Consider the following 19,741-nt stretch of genomic DNA (forward strand, 5'->3'; position numbering starts at 1 on the left):
CTAGACATGTATGTGTTTTGTTATTCAATGTAAAGATGTTCTTGAAATGCCTGTAGCTATGTTCCAAAACAACTCCATATCCTTTAAAATAAACGTTTCAATAATGTATTTGTAGAAATCTACAATTCAAACGTCAGAGCAGCACCAGCCATCAGAGACTGGCTGAAAGTTAATTTGCTTTTGGTCAAATTAATTCAACTCACTGTAATGATGCCTCCATGGGGACCACTCATCAAGACCAGGCACCTGCTGCTGGCCAGAACAGCAGGCTTCTGTGTTAAAAAATTCATTTGCATTTTTGGGCATGATTTTTGCATGATTGCAACATATAGAGGTACAGCATTCTGCCTATCCAGTTGCCCCATTCCTTTAGCTACAAAAATCAATGATATGCTGACTGAGAACTGGTTCAAAACCCAATGTATCCAACTTCCTGCTTTACCTGGATAACTTGAGAGGGATTTGAGGCTAAGTTGATCATCAGACCCAGGAGGGGATAAAGGACACTTCTATATTCGCAGCCAACGCACTGCTCCTGCAACAAAAACAGTGTTATCTTGACAGTGCTGGAAATGCAATTTCTATCCTTTAGCAGTTTTAGTGTCTGTGGGAATTTCACAGCTCATGCAACAAGATGGCAAATGGACCTTAGAAACAAACCCTCTGAATCAAAATTCACAATGCACTAACATACATTATTCAGTATCATTCAAGGACAGAGCATTTGGAAGCTAGGTCATGCTGTAAAGGGTTATCATCTGAATCAAGCTTACCATGGCTGGGAGACATGCTCCAAATCACGGAGATTAAGGAAGCTAGCATCTTGCTGTCACAATGTTTGACTAAAAATTAAGAATTTAAAGTTATTATAGAAAAAACCAACGTGATCTCTAGTATTCCAAAATATTTGTACATAAAGTTTAGTTCTTGCATATACACTCACTGACCACTTTATTAATAAGACCTGTACTCTTACTTATTCATGGGATTATAATTAGCCAATTGTGTGACAACAGTGCAATGTATAAAATCATGCAGATACAGGTCAAGAGTTTCTGTTAATGTCCACATCAACCATCTGATTGGGGAAAATGTAATCTCAGTGAATTATTAGGACCATAGTGTTCCTTATAAAGTGCTTATTGAATGTACATTTTTGTACATTTGGATAGACACAGAAATGTATAATATCAATGTACTGACAGCATCCAAAACGTAAGCACTTTTAGGTATGGCCAATTTTAGTACAAGACAAATGTTTGTATATCCTTTGATCCATTAGTTTTTAGAATATTGAATTCATAGGTTGATTTTATTGTATTTATAATAACTAAGATTAATTAAATATGTTTAACTGCATTACATTTATTTAATGCAGTAAAAGTATTTACCTAATTTGACATAACAGTTTCATTCTGTTCTGTTTAGGACATTGTGTTAACACATACACAGTAATATCAATGTTGTTTGACTTATATGTCATACTTGTTGAACTTTGATGATTATAACCTTTATTAAACTGGATCTCATTCATTAACCAATCTGTCATTAAAAAAAAATTATCTGATAAATTTTCTCCATGATTTACTGCTAAATGTCATTGCCGATATGGGATTGTGTCTGTGTTACCTGTGGCGGTACCCTTGCTAAAGTTCCAGAAATTTCAGCACTGACCAGTTGTCCAAAATTCATAAAGTGTGTGTCTCTAATGTTCACATTTTAGATGATGTCTATAAATCACATTGTCTATCCAAAAGTCCTAAAATGTATGTATACACTTTATGCATACAAATGAGATCACCCTGGAAAAACAGCGTAATCTATAGAATGAGGACAATTTTAAAAGCTAATAATGTTTCAAGACATTATAATACATCACCAGAGGATGCTCAAAAGGAAGGACAAAACTGCTAAGAAGTTCCCCCTTGACTGAATCTTAAATCTGAAAGACAAACCAAAACAAATTAATTAAATAAATAGGATAACATAATTCAAACAAAGTATATTCCACCACAGACTTCTTTTCTTAAATTCTCAGATAACCCTCCTGCTGTTCTGCACAATGAGCCTTGGGGGCAAGAGATAAAATGTTATAATGTGGTGAGCACTGATCCAATGGCTCTATGGTTTCAAATCTAACATTGCTGACTGCCTGGATACAACATGAGACAAGACCAATATAGCTAACCATCCTTAAATAAAAAAATAAAACATTGAGCAGTTTAAATTCACAGAACACTTTTCATTGACCATCTATCAAACCGTTACACCATTCTCATTTCCTTTTGTGCATGAAGTGGCTTGCTATTTCATTTAATCTCCTGTTCACTGTGAGCAACCTTTCTCTATCTGTAAAATGCCTAGGAAAAGTGTAAGGCTGATCTCCCTCACAGAGATAAATGGAGGGATTCTTGAATGTGATGGATTGTTTTGCCTTAAATGTGTTCACATTGCGTTCTCAAGGGCCCTGGGCTCTTAAGCTGGATGAATTTATATGTGTCTCGATATAATACGAGCAAATGTGATGTATGGAGATCTAATGGGCTTTTGGGTGGGTCGTGTTCAAGATTTCGTAAAATGGATCCGGTTCTCGTTTCTTTTGCCGGCATTCATCAACTTCAAAGGCAAATAGGGAGTGGGATATGGTTAAGGGCAAATGTACTAACTATACATACTTATTTTCTGCAGTCAAGTTCTCCAGAACTGTCAAGTGCAGAGGCAGAGCTCAATTCACGGCAGACGCAGCCCATCAGGTTCTCTGACATTTTACAGGGGACAGAATGCATTCATTATGAGGGTTCATTAAAAGTACCTTAATAAAACATGCTTTAACCATAGGAGACCTTCAGCATGCTAGCTAATGAGATGATTCACAGATACCATATGAACACCACAATTTCAAATAATATCGCCTGCTTTGCTCTGTAAATAACACAGAGGGTTGAGATAAAACTGACGTACAAGTGTACTTAAATTGAAAATATTGTAAAAGAAAACCAGGCACATTTGATAATGAATTTCAAACACTTTATAATATCAATCAGACTATGCAAAGAATCACTATTCTTACAGAGCACAGGAGATAAACAATTCTTACATTTTAGAGATTAAAATGGTATCAATATAAACATGGATCAACTTCAAAGTTGTGCTTGATTGCTAATCAGTTTATGATATGTGGATTTATTACTTATTAACTAGGCCTACATTTCTGAGTATGCACAAATGATATACACCAATCCCATCTGGTTTTACATTTTCAGCAATATCTAAATAGTTCATTTGACTTCAAATGTTTATGTTTTAAATAATTCAATTCATGACACATAATATACTAAAACACACACGGGTATAAATTTAGGTTGTCGATAAGCAAGTCTCTTCCATACGTGTCTGTGAGTACATGCTGAGCAATTCCCGACATTCCCTGTGTATTTCATGTTCTGGTGATGCCAACATTTGGACAATGTATTCTCCACTGGGACACTTCATCAACAGCTGCTGGTTCAGCTCTGAAACAAAGACAATTATGGAGATGGTTTAATTAAGACAAATGCAGATTTAGTTAAGCAGTAAATGAGAATATAACTGAAGGGCACAAACTACATACTAAAGAAACTTTTTTAATGTGGGAGGCAATAACAATTTCACTACTAGTAGGCAGGAACAGGATAACTTGATTTAAACATGGATTCAGACAATTTCACAAATCCTCATTACATTAAAAGGGGAAAAAACAGAACCGGATCAAGTGGTGTCAGTACGTTTGAAGTTATCCAGAGGGAGGGAGTTAACAAGGAAAAAAGGGATGCCATTTCTTCTTACCGTTTCCTCCATAGTCTCAGGATGGACATGCATAGATCTAATGCATATGGTTCTTTAAAATTCTGTGAGAGACCACAAAATATAAAGGGGGAAAAATAATTGAACAGCAGTTGATTTTTAAATGGGCATGTTTTAATGATGTGGGACCACATGCACACAAACTGTATGGAACAAACACAGCAGATCTCCTAAACAAACTAATCAATCATTGTCAGTACAGATACATCATTTCAGTTTCATTCTGGTGATGAAAAGGGAAATCCTGATCACATGGCAGAGTCAAGATTACACATCTGCGGCTTAAATGTATTCACATTATTCAATTAATTTCAAAAGCATTTTTGGTTTGGAGCAAGAAAACTGATAAGGAAAGAGAAAGCTGTTTGGTCAATTTTGAGGATGTAATCAATCATACGAAAATGAATATAGGGTGAATACAGGTAAAGTGGGAAACTTTCTGATAATTTTCTGTCATTTTAATATGATGCCAAATGTCTTAGCCCCTTCCACAATACTATATGAAACAACTAAAATCTCCACTACACTAGAATTATTAAATACAATACGTAAACGTAAGTGTCCCATTTCACCTGTATTCCCCCAACAAAGCACTATGCATTAAGCTTACAATACAAATAAAATGTTATATAATTATGGCACAGTATCTGGAGATCATTACACTGTTTTACATAAACCATGTCCAAATTTTCAAAGCACACACTGACCACAATCTGTCAGGTTCACTTCCTTAGCAACCTTACCTCCTTACAATGTTATTATACTGTAATCATTTATTATTACAATATAATATAATATATATTAATATCATATAATAATATATTAATATTAATGATACTGAAGCCATTGTTTAATCTGAATATGTCTGCCCAGTACCTGTGAAGGACACTAGATAAAGTCAGTGTTATTAGGTGTGCAGTGAGCCCCATATATAAACACTGAAGCACAGTAGCCGGCCTCAGACACACAATACGTTTCGTTCAAGGGCAAAAGAGCGAGCAAGGAGAATAAACAAAAGCTCATGAAGAGAAAGGGAATGTTCTCTTATCTTTACAAAAGCAGAGTTCATTCTGTAGAAATACAAGACATTAGTTCACAAAGACCCATTCGATATCTCACATGTACAAAACATTGACATGAAGCTTTTTGTCCTGGAGAGCTTTCAAGATAAAGCTGCACAGCGTGCAGAAGTTTGTCTAGAGGCCTACACATTAGTAGCAGAGTACTTAAGTCACTTAAAGAGCTTTGAGGTCTACAGTATATAAGGTAGACAGTTTGCTCTGCTGGGAAAATACCAGAAGACTGTGCTGGTCGTTTTTCCTCCGGTGCAATTACAATTGATGGCGACTGGAGCTCTCTAGTTTCAAAAAGGAGAATAGCTTTGTGTGAGAAACAAACCAACATTTAAGTTGTTCAATGATCTTAAAATCTCACATACTCCCAAGTTCTCCTTGTCATTTTCATGAGAGGTGTTGCGATATCCAATTTGAGGCAATGTTTTTTCAATGAATTGGTTCACAAAACAAATCTGAATGTTACGTTCATAAATCCAGTTCTTGAATTTAACTCAATTATTTGGTTGGAGCGGTAAACAGCTCACCAAAGAGGAATATTATCAGTGAATAATGATTCAAATTTCCGCACAAAAATCTGTTGAATGTTTTCAGAAGATTTGGAATATAGCACAAGACTCGTATGGACCACTTTTATGACAATGTTATGTTGTTTTGGATTCATTTTTCAAGGTATCTATCCATTGTAATTGCATTTATTTTTGTGAATAAAATTGTAAAATACCACACCACTTTTGCACTGTTTGTTCAAGTAAAGCAATCTGCTTTTTCCTACATTAATATGTTCATAAAAGTCAGTGGACATACGACCCATAGAGCACAACTGAAGCCATGCTTCAATGAGAATCTATGGCAGATACCTGTACAATTAGATTACAGGTGAGTATAGATGGATGTTCTTTGGACAAGAGGCTCTAAACACATCAATTGTGTTCCACCTGGATACGGCTTTTCTCTGGGAGTCTATCGGAGCTTCCTTGGTGCTATTTGCATTGGATCTGCATCTGAATGACTATTGGACAGTGGGCTTTTAATCAACTTATTTTTGTCCCGCCTGGAAGCCCAGCATTTCTACATGATGATTGGTCGAGCTTCCAAATGGGCAGGAATTCCCAACAAACTGACAATATTTTTTAAACTGTGACTTATGTAATGGACAGCATTTGAAATATAAAACCAGAGCAGAGTGTTCAGCGTTTCTGAGATACTTGTGCAGTTTTTTACAATCTGACATTTATTTCAGCTTTTATAATCTGAAATCATGCCTTGTTTTGAGCTTAGTTAATTATTTTCTAAAAGAAATGTCACAGTTTCACTAGTAGTTTGAGACCCAAAAACAATAGTCTGTGCTTTCCCATTTTTGAAAAGCACCAGCTGCCACTGATCTACACAAAAATGGAACTTGCAAATATATGTTGCACATATTCGTAATTGCCAAAGATTGAATCGAAATGTACTACACTGACCTTTGCAAAGTTATAGTCAGACAAAATGAAAGGTAATGCATACATTCACTAATAGATTCTAAAATCCTTTGGGCTTGTGCTCGTGATAGGGGCTGCATCTGTCTTCTGTGCCTGATCATGAGGATTAGTTTCCTCATCATGAACTGCAAATGAACCGCAGAGCAGGATCAATGAGCCCTCTGCACAAAATTCCTCACTCCTCTCCCCCTTTATTGATCTTGAGTGCAAGAAATATCACCCTGCTTGCTGGAACAATACTCAGTAAACTGAAGGCATATTTTATACAAATCTGAACTTCAACACTTTGGCTCAAGCATTTGTAGAGCCTACCAAAAAAGTTCACTGGCGATTAATGGAATGAATGAGAAAAACAAAAGTACCTCTTCGAAAAAAAGGGAGACTTTGTATCAATCATGTGAACTTACAATCTTTAATAGCCTTTGCAACTCAAGCTCCACCACAGTAGTATATATTGATCTCATTTGGTTTGCTTTTCAGAAGCTCTGGTTCAGCTGTGGCCTGCTCGGTTCCCTCTTGCAGCTCTTCCCATGCTGCCTTTTCCTGGAGAGCCGCCTTCTCCTCCAAATCCACTTGGGTCAGATAAGCTATTGTAATGTATGGTGATCATTCAATAAAAATATTTCTTTTTTGCAAATTCATGTGGAAAAATTCTATTAATATGCACTGGATGTGAAACAGTAATGCCATTCTTCTTCTGGAAAGGTTCAAATTGAATGGAAATGAGCAGCTAATGTTGTAAAACTGCTGATGTAAGCATGTGACACTCTCTGTATGTATAAAAATGCATGAGAGAGAGGAAATGAGAGAGTGAGAATGGGAAACTTATGTGAAAGTGACTAGCTGCTTGATATATACAGCACATATCAGACAGAGCAGACACCATGTCCATTACTAACAGGGATTTAGGGTCTATTTAGGTTTACATTTACATTTATGCATTTGGCAGACGCTTTTATCCAAAGCGACTTACAGTGCACTTATTACAGGGACAATCCCCCCGGAGCAACCTGGAGTTAAGTGCCTTGCTCAAGGACACAATGGTGGTGGTGGCCGTGGGATTCGAACCAGTGACCTTCTGATTAACAGCCCTGTGCTTTAGCCACTACGCCACCACCACTCCGTTTAGTAACTTAATGCGTCTTGATAGATCGTATTGAATCATATCGGGTATGCACATTCTATTAATACTTAAATGTGTACTCATAAATGGTTCACATAAATCCGATGTACTATTCCCTTGCTATATGCAAATAACAGTGTTAACATCCATGTTGATACCGCGCAGCAACATTTTGCTATGATTTCTTAGATGATTCTGTTTCTTTATAGAAAATTACATATACATTTGAAAGTTTTTGTTAAATGCCAGTTTCTCTGATGGTACATCTATGTGTCTTATTCATGATTGTTAGCTCGTGGAATGCAGGGCTCCCAAACTTCCCTATGCTGACAAAGTTCTGTTTATATATTTGGCCTAAACAAACAGATGCATTTAAAATTATCCAAGTCATGTCTTGTATGCTCCTCAAACCACCTCCCGAGCATGGTTGGGAACCAAAAATCAAGAAAAAATATTGCGGAACCATATCATTTTCATGACTTTCGGTTATATTAACGGTTGATGTAATGAGTAATTTTCTGCTGATGCAGAATGAACATCGTACTAAAATACTCCGGCAGTGTTTCCAGCAGTGCAATTCAGCAGCAAACTACCTCTTTACCAGTGCTGGCTAGATTACTTCTGAATTGTAATCTGGTACTGATTACACTGATTAGATTGACAAAAATAGTAGACAATGATGTCATCTCTTGGATTGCATTTTTAAGGATCATTTTGGATTACTTCTGACTGAATTCTTGTTTATTTGATGTCATATGCATTTGAGTAGGATAAGCTTGTACCATTTTGACAATGTTGCTTAAATTCATTAAAGAAAACTTTCTTCATGGATCAAAATATGATCATTTGTATGTGTGTTAACAGATAAAACCAGTTATGCCCCCCCAAAGAGTATGCATGTACATTTTTGAAGCCAATTACAAAAGCAATTTGCTCAAATACAAGTACCTTTAATATTATTATGTGTTCTTTAAAATGTAATTATCAAATTACAAGTAATTATGTTTGTAATCTGATTACATAATACCTATTACATGTAATCTGTTTCTACACAGCACTGCTCTTTACTAAATCTATAGCTTGAAACACACAGAACATCCATGTAGCCCGAATCCTGAAGAAATTACTCTAACAATCCGGTTCTTTTGAATCTACAGCATGCAACATACAGTGCTACCAGTGTGGTCTGTTCCTGAACAAATTTCTCTCATGATTCAGTTCATATAGTGAATCAAAAATATACAGTGCTTTTGAGCTGGCTCTTTTTAGTGAATCAAAAACAAATATATCTGTCAGAGATGAATCTTTCTGATGCAAAAGTCATGACATCGTCATGACATCTGCTTAAGACATGTGAAAGTTCAGGCAGTGCAGTTACTGGTTGTTCATATGTGTGGTCAGGGCTGGACTGGTAATCTGGCATACCTGACATTTTCCTGGTGGGCCGACGCCCTTTGGGGCCGATCAGGGGCGGATTTGCCATCAGAAGAGCAGAGAGGTCCAGTGGGTTGGCCGAGAAATGCTAAATAAGCTAAAATCCCGGATCAGCCCTGTGTGTGGTTAAATGATATCAACATTTGGCATAAGGCTGTTGAGAGCAGTAAATGCAATAAGAATTGCATTTCATATTTCCAAATAATTCTTCCTCAGAAGTAATAAAAACCATTAAAGGAATCATTAAGAAAGAAGAATCATTAAGAGGAATAAGAATCAAAACCCCATCCTTCCACCCAAGTGATCGGTTTGCTATATGCCTCAGATGCATCTTGGAGGGCATTAACACTTGGTCTTTTCATTATCTGATCAGTAAAAAAATGTGAAGTGAACAAGTGTCAATATCTCTTTAGTAGTGTTTGTTGTAGAAAAGCATGTTTTTAAAGGACATTGGCATTGCCTTTCCTTGCCTCAGATCTTCACAACATTTTCAGGTCCTACCTTTGACCATAGTCTCCCACTGTGCCTCTATCTCCAAAATCTTTCGATAGCACATCATGGACTGTAGATGAAGCAAAAGAAATACGATAAAAAGAAGGGGACAAATAAGGTGATAAGTGCAATCCAGCTTTAGACTTGAGGCCATAATTTTGAATGATACTAACTTTTGAGAAATTTCTGAGTGCTAAGTGTGATTTCCCCATGTGTATATAAGCTTTAATACACTTCTCATTGCACTGTGGAAAAAAATATAGATTCATTAGCCAATTGAAAACTACAAAGAATTGCTTTGAAGTTATACATAAGACTTACCTTTAAACCTGGCAAAGTCTAAAATATTTAAATATATTTTATTTAACACTTTCTAAAAGGTTTTCCAAAAGCATAGACACTATTTGGCACTGCTCAGAAGGAATTTAAATTTTCAAGTGCTAAGCAACTGTACAGTTCAATGGACGCTGCAGTAACAGAGCCTGCTGTTCTCACCAGACAAGGTAGGATGAGAAACTCTCTGCTTGGGCTGACAATGAAAAATGAGGGGGCACTTTCTTGCCCTCTTTCCTACCATTCTACTCACCCTCAAAGCCCACTCACAGTCTCTTATGGTCTCCTTATATCTCTTCAGCTTCATAAAGGCCTATATAATAGATGACTGCATAAGACAAAAATCACAATAGGTGTAGCTCATGGGAATATCAGTTTTCATACAATTCATCTGTCAATTAGGAGAGCTTGTTCTGAAATGTAGAAGCATAGAGGCACCTGAGCTCTGTTTGTGTAGAGTGCCTGCATGTCCTGCAGATAGTACAGCCCTTCTGTATAAAAGCAGACAGCCATTTTATAGTCTCCTTGAGTGAAAGCCTCATTCTCTTTCTCCCTCAGAGCTGCAGGTCAAACAGGGACAAAGCAAATCTCCATGCTGCAACCAAAAAAGCAGCCAGGCTAAACAAATACTTTCCATTCCCCTCTCCATGTACCCACCATTGGCCTTTTCTGTATTCATCTCTCTCCTATGTCTTTTCTCCTCTGTATCGTTTTCTAATATCCTCATCAATTTCTTTGACCAATAAAATGGTACAACAAAAACAACCGTTGCAATATTTATAATAAAAGAAATGGAGCGAAGATGAAGGTGAGCTAGTTTGTATTGATTTATGAATTATTTGCAAGACTTCGAAGTCAGACAAACATTCAAGTTTTTTCCTTGAGAAGTCATGTCAACAACTGAAAAAACAGCTGATAAGGGACTCAGTGACTCAAAACCTACCTGGATTTTGGCTTGATTCACACTGATCGTACTAAAAAGGAAATGGAGAAGAAAAGAAAAAAATTCCAGTTTAAACAATAAAAATACATCTATTTCTTTCAGATTAATGCGTCAATTAAATATATATTTATGGAATATTCCGGGTTCAATATAAGTTAAGCTCAACTGACAGCATTTGTCCCTAGTTTTTTTAACCCTTTAAAGTCGAACGGGCCGGGCCCGTGAGAATAATTTAGTTTTGTTGTCAAAATATGAATGGCTTCAATCTTCACCAACGCAAAAGGTATTGTTCGAAAGATTAGAAGCTCTACTTTACAATGCATGTAAGCATTATGACCAAAACCAAACAAGTGCTTTAAAATTTGTGGGCAAATCAGAAGTGCTCCCTTTTGATAATTAATGAAAAATGTTGCATTGTACATATTATATTAATCAATAAAAACATCAAACTGATCAAATAGACATGTGTCATATGTTGTTGGAAAGCTCTCAAATAGAATAATGTAACCAGCCTGTTTGTGTATTTACGCACAGACAAAAATATAGCATGTAATAGCTGAGTATATGTTTTTGACATTTATGTTTTGTGACATTTATAACAGAACATAAAATATCAGCACATACCATTAATTAGAGGAGGTGATTAACTTTCAAATGAGCCCCCATACAAGGTAATCGATGCATAGATCATTAGATAATTGACACAAAGCACAATATGCACCATGTGTACACAAAATCTTTCAATCTGGCTGAAAACACATTATCTTTCCTGGATCAGATGATGTCATCTCAAATGATGTAGCATCATGGAATGATAAAACAATTGGATTAGTTTCAGATCGGTAAAAAATATCATCCATATTTGGGCAGAAAGACATGTGTTTGGTGACTGTTACATATGGCACCAAGAGATGGCACCAAGTACATGACACAATCTCAATGTAGACTGACTGATTTAAATGGCACTCATTTTGTGAAATCTTATAACTAAAATCATGTCTGAAAGCTATGCATAACTTTAGTCATTGTTGTGTTTACATGTGTAATTAGTTCTTATGTACAACTATCATTAATGTATTTGTTTGGAGAGGCTTCTGGACACTTTTGGACACTTGAATAAATAATTTTTGTAATGCTATAGCTTTTGATTGCTTTGTCGTATCAACACAAAATTGTACTCAGAATTTATCATTAAAAAAATATGAAAACATTTCTTTATAATGATGCTAAACTATTGACCCTCCTTGTTTTTTGTTTGTTTTGTTTGTTTGTATACGCCTTCAATTTTGGGTTTGCCACTGAATCAGGGAATATTAAAAAACACCTTCAGAGGTTAAAGAGTTTAAAATAAAAAAAAAGCAAAAGGTTACAGTCAGACACTCATTCCGACGAGCAAGTGAAGCGGCAGACACAGAAGGCACATTAACAAGACGCAGACATCACGTTCATTCAGCACGTTATAGAGACGTAGAAGTCACGTTCTTTTATGAGGTGTGATTTGTGCACTTTTTGGCGATCGCTAAGCAAACTGAGAGGTGAACTAACGTGTGATGTGTGATGTCTGCCTAGACGCTTCACTAAGACACACAGGGTTTACGTGACGTCTGTGTTACGTCTACGTCTCTTCTGTGTCTTGAATTTGAGGGTTTAGGACACATGAATGTGCTCCAGGATATCTGCTATAATCTAAATGTAATCCAAAAACAGCCATACTTGAACAGATAAAAATTCTATATTGTTCCTTTCTATTTCTTGCTGTTGCACCAGATAAAAATACTTAATTGATTCCCAGGGGGAATTTCAGGCACAAACACACCAATATACAGTACATAAACAAAGTGCAATCAAACAAGACTTGAATGTATTTTATACATATGGTAAACAAGATTTTGGAAGTTTCATTTCAAGACAAAACAGAAAAAACAGAGACACTTTATGTGGTTTTACTTTGAATAGTTGTTTTCTCATTTAAAATGTTAGCATTATAATTCTAAATGCATAGTATAAGAAGGCTGTTATATCTCTATATACGCTGAATATGTGTTTTTATTTATTGTAGTCATGAAATCCAATATAGTGGTTCCAAACTTTGTGCCGCAGGTCTGTTTTGACAAGGTTGTAGATAACAGGGGAAAATCAATATATTCAAATAATTAAACACAATTATATACTATTATTGTGCATAGTTAGGGTAGCAAAATACACCAAACTACCAATATGGGTTCACTTGCATATTGTTAGGTGTAGGGTATGCAGGTCAGGTTTGGGGAAATGTATAATTAATTTCAATGATCGTAATCAATGATTAATCAGACGATTTGACCCGGATACCCATACACATCTAAAAACGCCCCAAAAAGGACTTATAGTAGTCTGCTTCAAATATATATAGATAATTAAACACCACAAATTATAATTAATTAGGAATATACATTATATGCAGACAGGCTATATTAATTTAATTAGACCCTCAATGGAATTGACCGTGAGGCTACACGAACCAGTCAGTTCGGTCCAGCTGAACAGCTTTGCTAAATATTCCTGATCAATTCCCTTGAAGGTTTATTCTTAGTTATAAGCTTACTCATCAAAGCACGTTAACTTACTTTGATAATATCAGCTCGTAGCTTAAAATCGCACATTAAAGAGGCTTTGTTTTATGATCAACACACACAGACAATCAAGCATATAATTGGGTTTAATACAAGGAACTAGAATATATCACTACACTTGACAAACAGACACTTAACATGTAACATAAAATAAACATAAAACAAACATAAAATAAACAGAGTAGAAGCAATAAGGAAAATAAAGAGATTATTAAGGATAGCAACTTATTACAACAGTTAACCCTTAAGAGCCAGCAAATGGAATTACACACTTTAACGCGTTTGGATTTCAGATGAAATGATACTTGCAAAATGGGCCTATGTGTGGCTGAGCAAGGCTGCGTGGATTTCGCGTCCTCTGGGACGTGACCTTATATTTAAGGTCAAGGATTCTTATCATCCAAGAGTATAAGGCCTCTCTCACAGTATATAAAATGCCTATGAAATCTGCATTCATCATTGACAATAAAGGCAGCACTGTTGGAGCATCAGCTCATGGAGGAGCAGCGTCTTGGTCCTCTGTGCTGTCATTGAGAGACAGATCAGTGTCGAGATGGTTGATCTCCAGCTTCTCTTGAGAATCTCTCAGGAGACTCTCGACTTGGCGGAAAACTGAAGCCTCCCTGTATTTCTGCAGACATCCATGAACCTCCTACCCAGAGAACACCAAACATCCAAAATCTCACACTCTGAAAAGTATTACTTCTGCCACATCCCAAGGCATCAGCTATATCCTGTGAATTACTTAGCAAACAATACTGAGAAAGTGTGGGGCGAATATGGCAAAATAAATCAAACTTACATCCTCTGAGAAACTCCCTGGACTGGGTTTCTGTACTCTCTCCAGAAGAAGACCATCGAGAGCTGTGTCAGAGCCCAAACTATCTTTCAGCCTCCCATCTTCTGTTCTAGAGGTCAGTCCCAATCTGGCTTGGAACAGCTCACTTAGGCCCATCTGTAAAACCTTAAACAAATTATAATATTGGAAATGCATTAATAAAGATTATACAACAGTTAGTTCTGGTCTTCTAAAGTGATTGGCTAAGTGGCATTAACAGAGTCCTTTAAGTAAACAGCACAGTGCTGTTTATGGGAACCAGTGAAGTTAACTACATAACCACCATATTTAATTTAAGCATTTTCCTTTATTTAAGGGATAGTTCATACAAAAATGAAAATTCTCTCATCATTTACTCACCCTCATGCTATCCCAGATGCAAATGATTTTCTTCTGCTGAACTGTAATGTTTTGTCTTAAGCTCCTTGATTTCACCACAAGATGGCGTTATTTCAACCCAGATTACTTCTCCTTTGTTAAATGGTTGTAATGCTCTAACTTGTGTTGAATCACTCCTAATGATCAACCCTATGTAAGGCCTCACTGCCTTTTTGTTCTTGTTCAGTCCTGATGTTTGCCTAAGAGTTGCCATTCTTAAGGATTTTCAGTTCTTGGATAATCAGTTTTTTGTGTTACCGTTTGTGGATTGTGGACTTCTGGATAGATAGAGAGTTGTTTGAGTTACCCTGTGGCACATTCATCTAAAGTGCTACCCAAGACTGTAGTTAATGTTTTGTTTTTCCCTCTGAAGTAAAGAGCATAAGATAAAACTCAAGATATTGTTCCTTATTCCTCTGCATTTGGGTTCAACCTCCTCCAGTGGTGGAGCGGTCAGCATCAAGGACACGCACACTGTAGACCCGAGTTCAATCCCCAGCTGGATCATAACAGTAGGACTGAACCATGAATACAAGCCCAGCAGAGGAAGCTCAGCCATTGTCCAGATACAAGCCCAGCAGAGGAAGCTCAGCCATTGTCCAATGCAGAATGCATCTTAGCTACTGTTTCAAGCCAGGCAACCACCATGGAATGACATGAACAAGTCCTTGCACAACAGGAAGTTGCTGTATCAAAACTGGGTCAAGCTATCTCAGAGATCTTACAGCACCTTCAAACTCACAGCAGAATGCTGAACCTCAACCCCAGGCTCCACCAACATCTCCCAGCACCGCTTCCCACAACCCTGAGATTCACCTGCCTCACCCTGAAAGGTATGAGGGAAGCCCTGGCAGATGCAAAGGCTTCCTCACCCAGTGTTCACTGAACTTTGAGCAGGTACAACATTTTCTCAGCTTTTCCAATTTCTATCAAAAGTTAATACGAAATTTCAGTGACATGGCTGCTCCACCTACGACCCTCACTAGGAAGAACATGAAGGGTTTCCAGCGGACGAGAAGGCTGAAAATGCTTTCTGCAAATTAAAGGACAGATTTAATTCAGCGCCCATTCTCACAATCCCAGATCCTGAGCTGCCCTTCACTGTCAAGGTGGATGCCTCTGAGGTAGGGGCCGGAGCTGTACTTTCCCAGCAGGCCAGAAAAGATGACCGATTGCATCCTTGTGCCTTTTCACACAAGCTCTCTTCTACTGAAAGAAATTATGATATTGGGAACAGGGAGTTATTAGCGGCCAAGCTAGCATTGGAAGAATTGAGGCACTGGTTGTAAGGGGCCAAATATCCCTTTGGACCAACCATAAGAATCTAGCTTGCATCCAAGAAGCCAAGAGACTGAACTCTCGCCAGGCCCGATAGGCAATATTCTTTAATCGCTTTGACTTTGTTCTCTCCTATCGACCTGGTTCTAAGAATCAAAAGCCTGATGCACTCCAGGCAGTTTGGCCCACCCAACTTGATTTCAACCCCTGTGACGATCATCCCCCCTCCAAGACTCTGGCTCCAGTTAGATGGGGAATAGAGACCATGGTTGGAAAAGCACAGCAGCAGGACACTGACCCAGGAAATTGGCCATCTGGCCACCTCTTTGTACCCAAAAGAGTGCGCACTAATGTTTTGCAGTGGGGACATTCCTCATCAATCACATGTCACCCAGGAGTCCAAAGGAATCTAGAGTTCATTTGCAGATGCTTCTGGTGGCCAAACATCGCTGATGTCAAATCTTTTGTTGCTGCCTGCCCCATTTGTGCACAGCATAAGGATTCCAGGTCTCGTCCACAAGGTCACCTGCTTCCCCTCCCTGTCCCTGCTCGGCCTTGATCACATATATCTATGGAGTTTGTCATGGGCCTACAACTCACCCAAGGTAACAAAGTGATTTTGGTAATTGTGGATCGATTTTTTGCCACGTTATACCATTGCCAAAACTTCCTTCAGCCCCACAGACCGCCGAGATTGTATTTCACTATGTCTTTAGGTTGCATGGCTTTCCTCAAGATGTGGTTTCAGACCATGGTCCTCAGTTTGCATCCAGGTTCTGGAAGGCCTTCTGCCAGATGATTGGGGCTCCAGTCAGCCTGTCATCTGGATTTCATTCCCAGTCTAATGGACTGACTGAAAGAACTATTCAAGAGATTGAGACAACCTTGAGATGTCTAACTTCGTCCAACCCAACATCCTGTATCAAACACCTGATATGGACAGAAATTGCCCATAATACTCTTCACCATTCCGCAATGGGTATGTCTCCTTTTGAATGTCAATTTGGCTATCTACCACCTTTGTTTTCTGAGAAGGAGTCTGAGGTAGGAGTTCCAGCTGCCCAACATCTGGTTCAACGGTGCTGTAGGAGGAAGGCCCAAGCTGCCCTTCTGAAAACTTCACAGCTACAACAGCAACGGGCCAACCATTGCCGCAGACCAGCACCATCTCTACGTCCAGGGCAGAATGTCTGGCTGTCCAGTAAGGATCTTCCTCTCAGAATTGAAGCACGCAATTTGGCTCCCAGATTCGTAGGTCCCTTCAAGGTTTAAATCTCCTACTTCCCAAGTCTTTGCGTATACCTTTCATGTTTCCCGCTTAACCTTTCAAATACAGTCCTTTGTCTCCTGCCACCAGGCCACCCTCAGCACCTCCGGTCATTCATGGCCAGCCAGCATACAGGGTCAGGCGGATATTGGACACTCGTCTGGTTCATGGTAGATGGCAGTTTCTAGATGATTGGGAAGGATCTGGGCCAGAGGAAAGGTCTTGGATCCCGACTCACCATATACTTGAGAAGAGTTCTTTCAAGGTCTTTCATCGTCTCCACTCAACCGGAGCGGTTGGGAACGTCAGGAGCTGTTGCTAAAAGAGGAGGATCTGTAATGTTTTGTCTGAAGCTCCTAATTACACCACTAGATGCCGTTATTTCAACCCAGATTACTTCTCCTTTGTTAAATGTTTGATTGTGAATCACTCCTTATGATCAACCCTATTTAAGGCCTCCACTGTCTTTTTGTTCTTGTTCAGTCCTGATGTTTGCCCAAGCGTTGTCATTCCTAAGGATTTTTTGGGTCTGAGATTTTTTTCCTGTCTTCTGCTTTGTTCTTGGATAATCTGTTTTTTGTGTTACCTTCTGTGAATTGTGGACTTCTGGATTTATCTTTTGCATTGCTTCTAAAGGAGAGATGTTTAAGTTACCCTGTGGCACGTTCATTTAACCCTCTGGGGTCGACGGACGCGCCGGCACGTCCTGCTGGATTTTTTTCGTCATTACAGTGGAAACATCATAAAATACTCTGTCATTTTGGGGCATACAGATAAGTGTAAGACATCATTAGAGACTATAAAGGGTCTACTTTTATTTGTATACACTCACAATAACAACAAATCCTTGTACTTGTTGTAAAATAAAGAAGATATAAAGGGTAAGCTTTCTGCAGTCTCTGTGTAAACTAGCATATTTCTGAAACACGTCACAAAAATGAACTGAAACTCTGCGAATACTTATCACACAAACATGAAACATATGTCTATAGAAAGCTTAAAATGTCTACTTTTAAATATAATAATTCAAATTTAAAACAAATATCCTACTGCAATGTAATCGGTATGAAACAAAGTGATGTACAGTTTTCCTGGCTCAGCTAATTATACCTAATATGATCACACCCACGGACAGAGGGTGCTATTCAGTAATGTGCTGAGGCGATCAATGCAAATTGTAAACGCCCCCGACTGTGCCTTAAAAACATCTAGTTCATTCACTTTTCTGTGCATTTGAAAGATAGCACGATACACAAGTGAGGAATCTCCTGGAAAGTGAAGAAGAGTTAACATTTTCCTCAGAAGAAGAGCGGGACTTTGATGAACGTTTGTATTTTGAAGAGAGACTTGATCCACCGAGGATACAATTTCGGATGAGTAAGTCATTTAGTTTTAATTGCATATTAGTTGACATGCTATTTTATATAAACATGCACATATTTTACTAGTGGGACTGTTTCCAGACTTGCCAGCCAGGAATTAGAGTATTGAAATTTGAAATACACTCACCTAAAGGATTATTAGGAACACCATACTAATACTGTGTTTGACCCCCTTTCGCCTTCAGAACTGCCTTAATTCTACGTGGCATTGATTCAACAAGGTGCTGAAAGCATTCTTTAGAAATGTTGGTCCATATTGATAGGATAGCATCTTGCAGTTGATGGAGATTTGTGGGATGCACATCCAGGGCACGAAGCTCCCGTTCCCCCACATCCCAAAGATGCTCTATTGGGTTGAGATCTGGTGACTGTGGGGGCCATTTTAGTACAGTGAACTCATTGTCATGTTCAAGAAACCAATTTGAAATGATTCGAGCTTTGTGACATGGTGCATTATCCTGCTGGAAGTAGCCATCAGAGGATGGGAACATGGTGGCCATAAAGGGATGGACATGGTCAGAAACAATGCTTAGGTAGGCCGTGGCATTTAGACGATGCCCAATTGGCACTAAGGGGCCTAAAGTGTGCCAAGAAAACATCCCCCACACCATTACACCACCACCACCAGCCTGCACAGTGGTAACAAGGCATGATGAATCCATGTTCTCATTCTGTTTACGCCAAATACTGACTCTACCATCTGAATGTCTCAACAGAAATCGAGACTCATCAGACCAGGCAACATTTTTCCAGTCTTCAACTGTCCAATTTTGGTGAGCTCTTGCAAATTGTAGCCTCTTTTTCCTATTTGTAGTGAAGATGAGTGGTACCCAGTGGGGTCTTCTGCTGTTGTAGCCCATCCGCCTCAAGGTTGTGCGTGTTGTGGCTTCACAAATGCTTTGCTGCATACCTCGGTTGTAACGAGTGGTTATTTCAGGCAAAGTTGCTCTTCTATCAGCTTGAATCAGTCGGCCCATTCTCCTCTGACCTCTAGCATCAACAAGGCATTTTCGCCCACAGGACTGCCACATACTGGATGTTTTTCCCTTTTCACACCATTCTTTGTAAACCCTAGAAATGGTTGTGCGTGAAAATCCCAGTAACTGAGCAGATTGTGAAATACTCAGACCGGCCCGTCTGGCACCAACAACCATGCCACGCTCAAAATTGCTTAAATCACCTTTCTTTCCCATTCTGACATTCAGTTTGGAGTTCAGGAGATTGTCTTGACCAGGACCACACCCCTAAATGCATTGAAGCA

General features: G+C 38.4%; 1 protein-coding gene and 1 pseudogene across 1 annotated transcript in view; both read right to left on the reverse strand.

The window, feature by feature from the left end:
• Window positions 1–1,875: 1,875 nt before the first annotated feature.
• On the reverse strand, window positions 1,876–10,509 carry LOC127629508 (tetratricopeptide repeat protein 12-like; annotated as a pseudogene).
• A 3,011-nt stretch (window positions 10,510–13,520) lies between these two features.
• Window positions 13,521–19,741, reverse strand: part of si:dkey-103g5.4 (uncharacterized) — a 31,948-nt gene continuing 25,727 nt past the window's right edge. Inside the window, exons 18-19 of the mRNA XM_052106950.1 lie at window positions 14,140–14,301; window positions 13,521–13,989 (exon numbers count right to left, since the gene is read on the reverse strand). Of these exons, the coding sequence (XP_051962910.1) occupies window positions 13,831–13,989; window positions 14,140–14,301 (321 nt within the window). The 3' untranslated portion in view covers window positions 13,521–13,830. The remainder of the gene's footprint in view (window positions 13,990–14,139; window positions 14,302–19,741) is intronic.

The sequence above is a fragment of the Xyrauchen texanus genome, chromosome 36, assembly GCF_025860055.1.
Source record: "Xyrauchen texanus isolate HMW12.3.18 chromosome 36, RBS_HiC_50CHRs, whole genome shotgun sequence".
Taxonomy (NCBI): Eukaryota; Metazoa; Chordata; class Actinopteri; order Cypriniformes; family Catostomidae; genus Xyrauchen; species Xyrauchen texanus.